General features: G+C 48.0%; 1 protein-coding gene and 1 long non-coding RNA gene across 3 annotated transcripts in view; one reads left to right on the top strand and one right to left on the bottom strand.

Moving 5' to 3' along the window:
* The first annotated feature begins 124 nt into the window (after window positions 1-124).
* LOC137854941 (uncharacterized) lies at window positions 125-3,858 on the top strand. 2 transcript variants are annotated; one of them, XR_011095464.1, is made up of 3 exons: window positions 126-821; window positions 1,054-1,151; window positions 1,393-3,858. It is a non-coding gene; the product is annotated as an uncharacterized lncRNA (long non-coding RNA). The 2 variants fall into 2 exon arrangements; XR_011095463.1 differs by having other exon boundaries at window positions 125-1,151.
* Window positions 2,537-12,570, bottom strand: part of INTS9 (integrator complex subunit 9) — a 66,576-nt gene continuing 56,542 nt past the window's right edge. Inside the window, exons 15-17 of the mRNA XM_068678937.1 lie at window positions 7,110-7,208; window positions 5,047-5,184; window positions 2,537-4,147 (exon numbers count right to left, since the gene is read on the bottom strand). Coding sequence (XP_068535038.1) covers window positions 3,971-4,147; window positions 5,047-5,184; window positions 7,110-7,208 — 414 coding nt within the window. The 3' untranslated portion in view covers window positions 2,537-3,970. The remainder of the gene's footprint in view (window positions 4,148-5,046; window positions 5,185-7,109; window positions 7,209-12,570) is intronic.

The raw sequence follows: 12,570 nt of genomic DNA, 5'->3' as shown, positions 1-12,570 counted from the left end.
GAGCTTAGGCTGACCCTAAGGTTTGGCTGAGTTATGCCAACCTCAAGCCTTTCACTCTCCCAGCTTCCATGGCCCGCAGCAGCCCGGCCTCACCTGGCTCAGCCCCACGAGCTCAGGGCGAGGACAGGGCCAAGGGGGAGAAAAGATGGGGAATAATTTAACTTTTCATGCTAATCAAGGCAAAGAGGCTCGAAATATGGCCCTTAGGCAGGATGTGGCCCTGGTCAGAGCCATGGCTTAGTTCCTCTGGGCCACGAGACTTGGTGGTGGGTCCCCAAAGTGGCATGGCCCATGTAGCAGGTCCTGCGGTGGTAATGGGATGGGTAAACGGGGACCTAATGCCAGCCCCAAGGGCATTGACTGCACCTGGGCACGGTGTGGGAGAGCACAAACCTGGGCTGTAATGACTTGGTGCAGCTGCTTTTATTCAGGCTGTAATTAATGGCACAAAATCAGAGCATCCTTCTTTCCTCCAGGAATACCCAGGCTGTAAAACCCAGCAGTGCGGAAGGTTGATTTTAACCTTTTCTCCCCATTATTCCCCAGCCCACTGACGGAGCCCTGGCTGGCAGGAGGGGAAGCACACCGAGAATTAATCCCTCGCCAGGGGCCGAGGTGCAGCCCCGCAGCAGACACCACAGCTTGGGCTTAATTAGTGAGAGCGGCTGGTGAAGCGCAGTGGGGACGTGGGACCCCATCACCCACATTCACAGGGACTGGGGATGGCCACGGCACAACAAATATCACACGGTGGTGGCCAGGAGGCTTCTTTCCTTCTGGCAAAGGCACCAAAACCCCCGCTGGTGCCTGCCCACCAAAGCGTGCGTCTCTGGTTCAAATGTGTCTGGCATCCATCTTATTCCTCCCCCTCCTCTCGCATCTCTCCTGGGCTGCCATGGTTACCTCTGCAGGACTGACCCAGCCAGAAGAAACGCTATTTATTTTCTTTTTTTTCTGTGCAGAATGAACAAACACTTATTTTGCCAGTTTAATTAAGACTTTTCACTAAAAAAAAAAATCCCCCCTTCCCCCTCGGTGTGTTTATTTTTCCAGCAGGCACAAGCTGTTTGTAAGAAAGACGTGAATCAGTTTTCAGTTGCTGGACTGGAGCTGCGAAAAGTTTTCCTGCCCGAAATGACAAGAGGAAAAAGGTGAAAACTTTTAATTTTTATTTTATTTATTTGTTTATTTTATTTCATGGAGGGGTGACAAGGCCTTTGGAAATCCACGGGCTGCCCGATGATGTGCTAAAAGTATCAGCACGGCTGGTACAGGTAGGGGCCACGGCTTTTCACCCCAACCGAGAGGTTTTTGTGTGACAGCCCAATTGCATCAGTAGTGAACTAAAAACTGTTTTTTTTTTTGCATTCCTAATTCTGCCAATAAGCACAGCAGCCCCCTCCCAGGTCCTGAATCACCTCACACTGCTGTGCTTTTCATACGGCTTCTGCTGCAGCAGCTTTCGGCTCCGTCTCGAGGCAGCCTGCAGAGGAGGATGGCACGATTTCTGCTTTGCATAAGGGGAAAGCGAGGCACCAAGCCAGGAACGAGCCAGAACCATCCGTCAGAGGCAGGGCCAGCCAGGAGCCCTCCACTTCTGTCAATTTAGGCAGCACGGAGAGGTTTCCATGAGGGGCTCCGAGCATTGGGGTTTGTTTGGCTCAATTAAGGACCAGCTGCTATGAGGCAGCTACCGTGGCTGACACAGGCCGCCTCACACTTCACATTTAAATATTTCCTGAAGACCTTGAGAAGTAAAAAACCTCTCTGCTGAATCTGACTGTGTGTATAGCGAGGGGTGAGGCCATGGGGAAGCTTTTCTCCCCTCAAATCCTGTCAGTGAGCGCACGGCCCCGGTGCTGCAGGGCCTCGCTCTTCGCACTGTGGCAGGCCCCGAAGCAACCTCCTCGTGATAAAATGATCGTGACACTGCCTGTGACTTCCACAGCAGCTCCTTCACGTGGATTTACAAACCCTCAGCCGCTTCAGCAAGCAGAAACCACCATCTTCATGTCTGCCCGCTGGCACACCACCAGGCTGCCTGTGCTTCACAAAGGTGGATGCAACGGGTGTAATGCACAGGCTTGGGCCTGAGGCTGTGGGTTCTTAGAGTGATGAGTTAAATCGTTATTATAAGTACATATTTGAGCTGGTCTGGTTAATGAGGAGAAAGACTCCCAAGGACTCTCAAACTACAAGGCCCACGCTTCCTCCTCCTTCTCCCCGGCCTACTCAGCTCAGCCGAGTTTCTCGCACGGCCTTTGTGTGTGGAGAAAAATCTTCCTCGAGACTTAATTATGAGGTGAAATATGCCCAATTCTTTTATTCCGTTTTCGAGTGATGATAAAGAAGCTGAAGCACCGCAAACGTTGTAAACTCTTATTAGGATTAATGCTCCTGCAACTGAGGCTTTTATCACCTTAATGACGCTATTTCTCTCACGCCCATGACACACACACAAAGCAGAGGTATGGATGCTGGAGTCTCTACACCCAACCACCCAGGAATCCCTAATGTGTAGGAAATACGGTGTGGAGACGGCAACAGCAAATAGTTTTTATTACAGACCTCTTCTTCCACTGCCTTAATCTCCCCAAAGCTATAAACTGAAGTTGTTATATCTTACAAACGTGAAGATGCACACACAGGCAGATGTGGAAGAGGCATGCGGATGCTTTTATAAACCACAGAATGTGCTTCCTCCTTGGCATTACTATGCTTTTTTATTTTTAACACCAAATAAATACAAAGCAATTCCATAAAAAAAAAAAAAAAGAACAGCAGTAAATCTGAGAAATCAGCTGCTTTTAAAAGCAATACTATTAACTACGTTTACGCCCCGAACACATGATTCTGCGAGTGAAAAACCTCCCTAGGTCTGCGGTACAGATGGCTTTGTCTAAGCGACTATCAGAATTTCAGCCAAAATTTTGGAATGTGGGGGCTGACAGGACAGGTTTTTGGAAGGTAGAAACAAGAGGCACTTAAATCTCCAAGGTTTTGCATGAGCACTGGGAATTTAACCACTTCTGTACTTTTGAAAGCCTCCCTAGCTACCTTTGGGCCTCAAATTTGTGCTGCTTACCCTTATGTACCTAACAGAAGCATCTGAGACAGGAACGAAGTTGCCTCAGCTCCCCAAACAGCCAAGAGAGAAATAGGGCACAGAGGAAAAGCCAGGCATTTCCCTCGGATCGCAACCCTCTTGGAGGTACTTCTTCCACCGGCGATGGAGGCACCCAGGAGAAGCCAGTCTTTTTTGTGCCTTAGCAAAGAGCCTAGAGCTTGGTGGACAAACCTGGTCCTAACAGAGGAGGCGAGCATCAGTGAACACCTGCTAAAGCACAGAGCTTTCCCCAAATCCCTCTGCTTTTGCGGGGAACAGCTCAGCTCTTGCCAGTTTAGAGCTATTGTATACGTCCAGCATACTCCCCTTTTTTAATTTAGGTTTTTATAATTTCCTGCCTTCCCAGCTTCCCCAGTCCTCTTTGTGCCACGTCCACTGAAAGACACAAGCAGAAAGAGCGTAAATGGAGGACAAACAGGAAAGTGGATCTGGTGGTTGGGAAGAAACAGGGGAGAAAACTAACTCTCTCAATATCTGAGGCCATTGTTTCAATATTCTTGCAGAGTTTTCTCAGATAAAGGACTGGGGCACGCATTGCTGACTGATGGCGTCACACGGAAATGTCTGTGCCTGCACACAACTTCACCCTGACCTTGTAAACAAACACTATTTATTTCCTCTGCAATCCACATCTCCTTTAAGATTCCAACAAAAAATTTTACAGCACAGGAATCCCCCCCCCAAAGTATTCCAAAACCGGTTAAAAATTAAATTAAAAAAATATATAGATATTAAAAAATACTCCCTTGCTTTTCCATGAAGGGAAAGGTGGGTTCTGGCCTCTCCGAATTAGGAAATTCTCTCTTTTTGGAGACACCCTCTGAAAAGCTCTATGTCCTTGGGCTAAAATTTCTGCAGGAATTTTAGAACCAGGTCACGCAGCTTCACCCTCAAAGGTTCGTCGTTGTCGCAGATGATGTGTGTGGAGTCCTCCTCGATCTGAATGAGGGTTTCTGCCTCCTGGAGGAGGACGATGTGGCCCTTGGCTGTGTCTTCCACCTTCACGTCGCTGAAACCATGCTAGGCACAGCATCGGGGAGTAAAAAAGAGATGTTACAACAACTCAGGCAAAGGGAGATGAAAGCTCGGGGCACAGGGAGGAGGAAAGGGGAAGAATATCTGCAAAACGCAGTGTGGCACTGCAGATATCCTACATCTCTGGGATCTGCAGAGGAAACGCTTGCAGGATAAGCTCACTACAACCCTCATTATACAGAAGGATTAACTACAGCACGGGCAGGCTAAAGTCAATATTTTCCACTACGCCGGTTCATGGGCAGTTGCCAACCTCAAACTCTTGAGAGACAAAGAGGACAAACGGCTCCTTTAACTACAGAAACCACATCTGCTGCCATCGCTGCACCAAAGCAGGTGATAGTGGCGACCTACTAAATCCCGTGGTAACCTCCCACAGACAATCCTGCCCTTTTTCCTATCCGTTTTCTCCAAGGTGTCCAGCAGGAGAGAACAGGGCTCCACAGAGCAGTGCCCAACTGCCTCCAAGTTCAGCCACCATCCTGCAGCTTCTTCCACCAGCGGAGGCATTCCCAGGATTTCTTCTTCACTCAGTCACATCACCTTCAAAATACTTTCAATATTTTTGAGATCTCCTCCCCACTGTTCAAATGGATTGGAAACCAGCTGACACATGTCCCTCAGAGTGACCCTAAAAGCTCTGCCTCCGTGAAAAGCCAGGAGGAAACAAGTGAATGAAGCATCAGGACATGCCTCCACGGGGAAATACTCCCTCTGTGTTCAGTGCAGGGATGCACATTCCAGCATTTCTTTGACAGCCCACTAGCCTCTCTCCATTTTGAGCCACCCTAAAATGATTTCCCTTCTCTCTGCTAGAAAAGCAGCCAATTTCTGAGACCTGCTGGAACCCACTTGAACCGAGCTTGCCACCGGAGACTTTTTACCTTCTCGAGGGTCTGCACAAACTGGTCCACAGGAATGGAGCCACTCAGCAGTGGCTTCAAAGGCTTACAGTCTGGGACGTCCTCACTCACGCGCTTTCTCTTCTTGCTGGCAGGGGGTTGTGGAGGCTTTGGAGGGAGCTGGTGGATGAGAAGATGTACGGTAATGAGGTGAATCACACTAGATTATCATCACTTATTGTATTTTCTAGGAATCGTGGCTTAAAGGAGTCAATGCCTTGAAAATCACAGTCTAGAAGATGCAACAGGTTGGGAAACACAAATTCAGAGCAAGCAGCGACTTGAGGAAGGAGGAAAGTGGGTAATTTCTCACTGGCCTCGGGAAAAAAATTAGCCTTTAGGACGAACTTGAATACAGACAGGCAGGACAGATGCTGCAGTGCCTGAAAAATCAATGGAGTGTGATGTGGGTATAATTTTGAGCTGCCTCAGAAAGCTCTCTGCCTTAACTCATGCCTGAGAGTCTCCTCTGAGAGCAGGGAGAGCTGGGGTGAGCACGGCCAGCGCGTGGGGTTAACTGCCCCCCTTCTGAAAGATCATTTCATGGGGCTGAAAAGCTGATTGCTTTCCAAAGCACAGGGAGGAAATCACTGTGTCAAATAGGTTCCCGTGTCCCGTGCCAAGTTAATTACGCCGGGGAAGAGTCAGCACTGGGTTTTCCCAGTGAACCAGCAACCCAGTTCTTGGGAAAAAGGCGCTGGAGAAAACTTCCCCCCCAAATTTTGGCAAGGCCATCTGCCAGGGATGTGCCTGCACAACACACGCAGGGAATCCGCCCGAAGCAGCTTTGTGCAGTGCTCTGTGAGCTCCAGGTGACAGCCTGGGCTCCTCGCAGCTCTGTGCCTCTCCCAGCGCTCAGCATCGTGTCTGAACCTGCTGCTGTGCTGTCCCTGGGTTTCCTTCGGCAGAAAAAGAAGGCTGTTTTTCATCGTGGGAGAGAAATGCTACCTGCTCGGGCTCCGGTTCCACCAACAGGCTCGCACTGAGTCACCCTACAAAAACAACCATTCTCCCTGGAGTTGATGAGTCTGGGTGCACGTAGGATGCTGCTTGGGCATGAATCACTCACGTGGCTCTGTGCTCAGAGACTGAGTTTTCTAAACCTTGCCTGCACGTTTTCTGTACCTTTGAGAGTTTCCAGGCTCAGCCCATGCTGACAGATACCCCCGTGCTGGTTCACCTGAATCAGTCTGAGGGCTCCAGCAGACTGCGCCTAGATCTAGGTTTAATTGGCATCAGGAATCAGAGCAGAGAAAGGAGCAAACGAGCACCACAGGAAGGAGAAAGCAGACTCAGCCCACTCACATTTTAATACTTGGGTTTGTTTAGCATTGCCTGGTGTGCACCTAGGGAACTGACCTGGAAAAAGCAAGGCAGCTGGGCTGCTGTGCGCTGATATAAACCTTTAACCAACCTTTATGTCCTTCAGTAATGACACTTCCCAAGTGTCACAGGCCCTGCTGAGCTCCTGCACTTCCATGCATCGAAGGAGAAAGGTGCTGGGGCATCTGCTGCTCAGCAGCTCCACCAGACATCACCTCCCTCTGCAGAGCATTAATGCCAGGAATTGTAGTGCCAGCCTAAAGCAGGTAGTAGGAAGAGAGGGATTTTCTCATCTAACATCATCTAGGATGCACAATCTGCTTCCTGGGGAGCAGGGTGACTTCAGGAAGGCAGTCCCTTCACGGGTCTAATATTTTGGGTCATCCTTCCCCTCTGACCCTCCACTCCAAGTCCCTGGTGCTGCTCCTGACGTACAGGTTGTGGAAGGCAGCAGCCTGATTTGTGGCCTCTCTTGGCGCATAATCTCGCTTCCCCTTTTATCTTAGCCAGGCACACGGCCAACGATAAAGAGTGGGGAGATTTATAGGCATCCCACTCTCACTCCAAGTGCAATTCCTGCCTTGCACCGAGGCAGCCGACAAGGACACTGCCCTGGTGGGGAAGGAGTTGTCAGAGGGGTTGCCTCGTGAGAACAGCTGGGGTCCCAGATGGCAGGAAAGCCCGTGCAAGGATATTCTTCTCCCTTCCCCATTATACTGTACCTGCAGCACATGCTTGTTGTCTTTAGTATGCAGCACGGCAGAAACTGTTGCCAAGGAAATACCGGGCTTAATCTCCGAGGGCACGAGCGAATCTGCAAGCTGAAGGAGAAGAAGGATTGTGTTCAGCACGCGATAATCTCAGAGTTTGTATGAAGCCAGCTGGGATTTAAATTGGCAGCGTGGTATTTTTAAACACGGACTAATGATCTGTAAACACAAGGCTGCTGGTACGACGAGAGTGCTCCTCGTACCTGCTCAGCCCTCCTGGCTCTCACGGCTCCCGACTTTTCTGGGATCAGAGCACAGAGAGGTTGCAAGTCACCCAAAACAAGACAATTAAAGAGAAATCTCATCTAAAAAGACATTATCTGCTTTATTAATAACTCAGATTAGTAAAATTCGATCTAACTGAGCATAATTTGCTGTTTGTTACCTCCACGTACAAGGAAAATCAAAACCAGTTTCAGGTCCTTAGAGCATTCAGACTGCAGAACAGTTGGGGGAAGAGCTTGTCCTCAAAAACCCACTGGCTCCCTTGACTGGTGTGACATTTTTTCTGACAACACTGCACAGAAACCCTGCCACTTCTACACAATTCTCCTCTGAAATGAAATTTAGGCTTGGCTCCAGCTTTGAATTTCGGTGGCAGCCTCCCAAGATCTTCAGCACTGGCAGTCCACGCGGAGCGGGCAGCTGGGCAGCGCCTCTCCCAGCCACACTTCCAAGGGAATTCTGCAGAGAAGGGTGCTCGGGAACACAAAAATTGTTCCTTTTTTCCCTCGGAGGGAGTTCTTCATGACAATACACCGGACACCAGGTGACTGGAGTCCTGCCCAGGACCCCAGCCAGGATCTGGCCCTAACCCATTGCAAGGATGGGTCTGGAAGGGAACTTCAAAAGATCATCCAAGATCTAAAGATCATCTTCCACTGTACGGGCCAGCAGCCCAAGCAGCCTCCCAGGATCACTCCCAGCCAAGCAAGCTCCTATTACCTGCTGCAGACTCAAAGTGTGCTCTGTCTGGGAGGAAACCTTGCAAGCACCTCATGAAATAAATATGGCAAAGATGTTTTACACCAGTGGATGGGAGAGCTTTTCACTTGCAAAGAGGTAGCACCTATAGGGACAGACCCTGCTGGTCTGTTCTCCCCTACAGTCGTCCCACCAGCTCCCCAACGTCCATCATCTCACGTAGGAAGAGCGTCTTGAGTAAGAGTACTCTTGCCTGCTGAAAATTACAATTCTGTAGGTGATTACCGTGTTACTACAAAGCTCTAATCCTGGTGAACAGGGAAACAAGCCAACTTGACTTCAAAAAGCACTGACTGCTGGCCTGATCCTTTTGCCATCAAAGCGTGGAGAAGGTTTTTCTGTTGGCTTCAGTGGCAGCAGTTCCGATTGCTTTCTCTCTGGGACTCTGCTGGAGATCTTTAACGCAGGTATTACAGCCTTTACAGCTGGGTTTTGAAGGCAAGGAGAATAAAAATACAACGATAATCATTGCTTCGGATTTCTCCCGGGAGCTAAAAATACTTGCAGCAGGGTGATGTACTGCATTGGGCAGTGGTCGAAGGCACTTTCCACTCCCACAGCCTTCCCGAGGAGGATTGATAGGAAATGGGCTGAAGAATACGTGGCAAAATGACAAACACTGCGAGGAGAAAAACCCTTAAAAACCAGAGAGATGCCCAGGATCAAAGTCCTCTTTCGCCCCTGAAGTACTTTGCTATTAACATTTATGCACGTTTTAACCACGCCGCTGGTAAATAGCAATACTTTAATTATTAACAGTCAAAAAGGCAGCGAGATGGACATTTAATTTCATGTTCTCTAAGCTATTGCCTCGTCTCACAGCCCTCTCCGTGCTGCAGCCGATCCTTTTATTACAGAAGTCCACTGACCCGAACCAAAAAGGTCATTTAATCACATCCAGTAATTCACCCACCAACACCGTCCTCCTTTCGACTGACCTCCTGCACACACAAATCACAGAGCTCTCCCAAAACGCTGGATTAAAGCAACCTTTTTCGGAGAGATAGCAAATCTTCTCTCTCTGCTCCAAGCAGCGCCAACTCCGCCGTTTCCTCTCGCCGAGCTGTTCCAAACTTTAATTCTCCTTGCAGCTAGGAAACCACGTCTTATTTCAAGGTTGAATTTGTCCAGCTTGCCGTTTGCTGGATCTCGGGATGCTTTTGTGAGATTGAAAAGCCCCCCACCATGCAGGAATAAGTGCTTCTTCCTTCCAGGCATCATCACGAGCCTCACGCCATGTGCTGGCATCAGGAAAGTCACGAAAGCAGAGGCGCCGGGTGCTGAGCACTAAAGGCACATTAATCAGTCCCCTGCATATGGATGAGCGCTTGGGCTGCCTTGAGACAAACCTCTGTGGCTGTGTACGTACCTTGTGTGCTTCAGTGCTTAAATTCTCTCCCGTTAAGCAATGATTAAAAGAGGGACCAAGAAAAAAGCAAAAATCATTAACTCTCAGTCCTCTGAAACTGCAGGCGTTGGTCTCAGCTGCAACCGAGGGAAAGAGGAGTCAGCTGGGGAAGTTTTGTTGCATGATCAGAGCTGCCCACCTCCCTTCTTACAGGGTAAATACATTCCTACCGTACGCTGCAGCCGAAAACTTTCCTGTAGGATCGCATTTTCCCCAACAAAATGAGATCTGACACATATTGCGTGAGCCCAAAGACTGTTGCTAGCCTACCTACAATTATTTAAGCAGAAAAACAATGCACACAAGCCAGGCCACAAACTGAAGTCCCTACCAAGTCCTTCACTGTGGATAACTCTCCCTGGATTTCAGGTCCTGTGCTGTATTCAGTCACCAGCCAAAAAAATCTCCTCTTGGCTCCGAAGAGCTAACCAAGGAGTGGCGATGGGACCTGAAACTCCTCCTGTCAAAAACAAATTAAGGCTGAACAGCTGGGTGAGATGAGCTGGATCTTCACCCTCCGTGACTGCAGTGAGCGTAAAGGAGCAGGAACACATCGAGGGTTACCAGTAATTAAAATCCCTCCAGGACCTGAAATGCAATTACTTGTAGGATAAATTACAGCACGTGTATTTAGAAAGGGACAGAGCGGATTTTTTACATCAGCATTTCAGCTCTGTTTTCCAGATTTGCAAATTGTCCGTAAACGCATATCATTAGAAATAGGACCCAGAGTCACAACTTTGGATCAAACCAGAGAAATGAAAGACATGAAACGGAGCTGTGGCACTGCCGGGCAGGACAGACACATTGTGAACTCATCACCTTGCAAATCTTTCGAAAAATAAAAGGAATAATGAAGTTGTAATACATTCTTTGGGGCTGGGATCAGTTTTGTTCAGTGCTTGTGCACTACCCAGTGCTCAGAAATCCTACTAAAGGGCCCATTAGACAAGCTACTATGTAGTAGTAATATAGCAAATGGGAGGAAAATTAAAAGAAATCTTCAAAAATGATCACATTCAACCAACATAACATCCTTCTCTGGTAAGACAACTGTCGAGGGAAGCACAGCAGCCACAGTTTGTGCTTCACTGGCAAGGCATCACATGGGAAATTACAAGCTGTGGATTTCTACAGCAGTCCTGAGGTAGGGAAAGTGCTGCTGGAAGGAAAGATGTCCCCAGACAACTATGGGGCTGTTGCTGCAATTCCTCAAGGGTCAGTCTTGAGCCTGTTCCCATCCAATTTTTATTATTGACCTTGGTACAGAAGAGAGAGTGTTCAGAAGGCCCCGGTGAAGTTTGTAGAAGCACCCTTAATGGAAAGAGAAGTCATGCCATCAGAGAGGAAGAACCAGATGACCTCAGGAACCGGAGTCAGGAAAACAAGATGAAATTCAGCAGCATGAAATGCAAGGCCAGGGACTGGGCTAATATCGAGAATTTCTGCTGTGAGCTGCAGCTGCTGGAAATGATAGAGGTGAAGGGTCCACGTTTATTAGTCCATCCTGTGAGAAATGAGAGTCACAGATGTGACACAGCCATGAAAAAGCCAAATGCAACTCCGGAAAGTATCAGGTAGTTGTACCAGGAATGAACTACTGCTATTACATCGGGCCCAGCAAGATCTCATCTGAACTCCTTGTAAATTGTGGGTAATTTAAGTTCAAGTAAGGTATGCTGAAGGGTAAATTAGGGTAGGAGAAGCTGTTTTGTAAGAGGAAACTAAATTATCTTGGCTTCTGTAGCCTGGCGAAAAGAAAGCCAAAAGGGGAATTTGATTATTGCACATAAATACCACAGGGAAAACACCATGAAAAGAGAAAATGTATTTATGCTAAAACATGATGTTAAGAGTAAGTATGTGCAGACCAGCCACGAATACACGTGGGCTGGAAATTAGGACGTTTCTGGCCATCAGAGACTGTGGGGTTTTGAATAGCATTCTAGCAGGAACAGCAGGGGCAAAAGTCTTCACGATTTGAAGTCGGTGCCTTCCATTTTACAAGGAATGTTTTAAACACTGTTCCTAACTATGGCTGGTTCTGGCCATATAACCCATGAGGGCTCTTCCACTTCTAGGTGCAAATGATTGCTTACAGTCTTGGAGCTTGCCAGGTGTCAGGAGATTCCCACCTCCATCGTAGCCCCTATAAAGGATGCAATTCTCACGTGGCAGGAAAAGATCCTCTCTGAATTATCAGAGAAACACAAAGATTTCAAGACCTTCCTCTCTTCAGAGGGACTCACCGGTTCCTACAGATTCTAAAAGTTTCAGTGAAGCTGTGATATTTTGTCTTCAGCAAAGTATGAACAGAGACAACCTGCCTCATCCTCCATCCTCCACTCACCTTGCCTCTCACACACATCGATCCCCGTTTGATATCCATTACACACAAGGCAGCACTCTCACAGTTTGTCTTTAATAGGAACACTGTGCCCAAATACCCCAGATGCTTAAAATCTGTACAATACCCTTGAATTTACAAGCACTGAAGTCCTGTATAGTCAGTTTTCTAAACAGAATTAAAAAAACATTGTCTTTATCTTGTCGTTTATTTTTATTCAGGTGACAATGTTATAGGAAAGGAAGACAATTTACCTCACCTCCTACCTCCCTGCCTCTTCTTATCCCTTTGCTACTGAAATGCCAGCAGCTCTGCTGTCGAGTCACTGGAAACCAGACAGAGAAATGCACAAGAGATTATACTGTGGGCCAGCGTATCACACAGCCTCAGCTTTGGCTTTACACCATCTGCTAAATCAGGCAGAGTCTGAGTGCAGCAAGTCTGCAAGGATCAGATCCTGCAGAGGAAACACAAAGATATGTGGTTATATATATCTGCACTGAAGGGAAAGGGTCTGGAGATTTAAATACGGACCAGGAAGCATATTAAACAAGAATGGAAGAGCTGGAGGATGGAGATTACTTGGGGGATCTTTCTAACAAGACTTAAAGGAACAAGGGCATTTCCAACAGAGAATAACAAATATCATAGAACTAAGGGCATCTATATAATCA

The sequence above is a fragment of the Anas acuta genome, chromosome 3, assembly GCF_963932015.1.
Source record: "Anas acuta chromosome 3, bAnaAcu1.1, whole genome shotgun sequence".
In the NCBI taxonomy this organism is placed as follows: Eukaryota; Metazoa; Chordata; class Aves; order Anseriformes; family Anatidae; genus Anas; species Anas acuta.
Note: the sequence above shows the minus strand (reverse complement) of the source record. Positions and strands in the feature narration are given on the sequence as shown.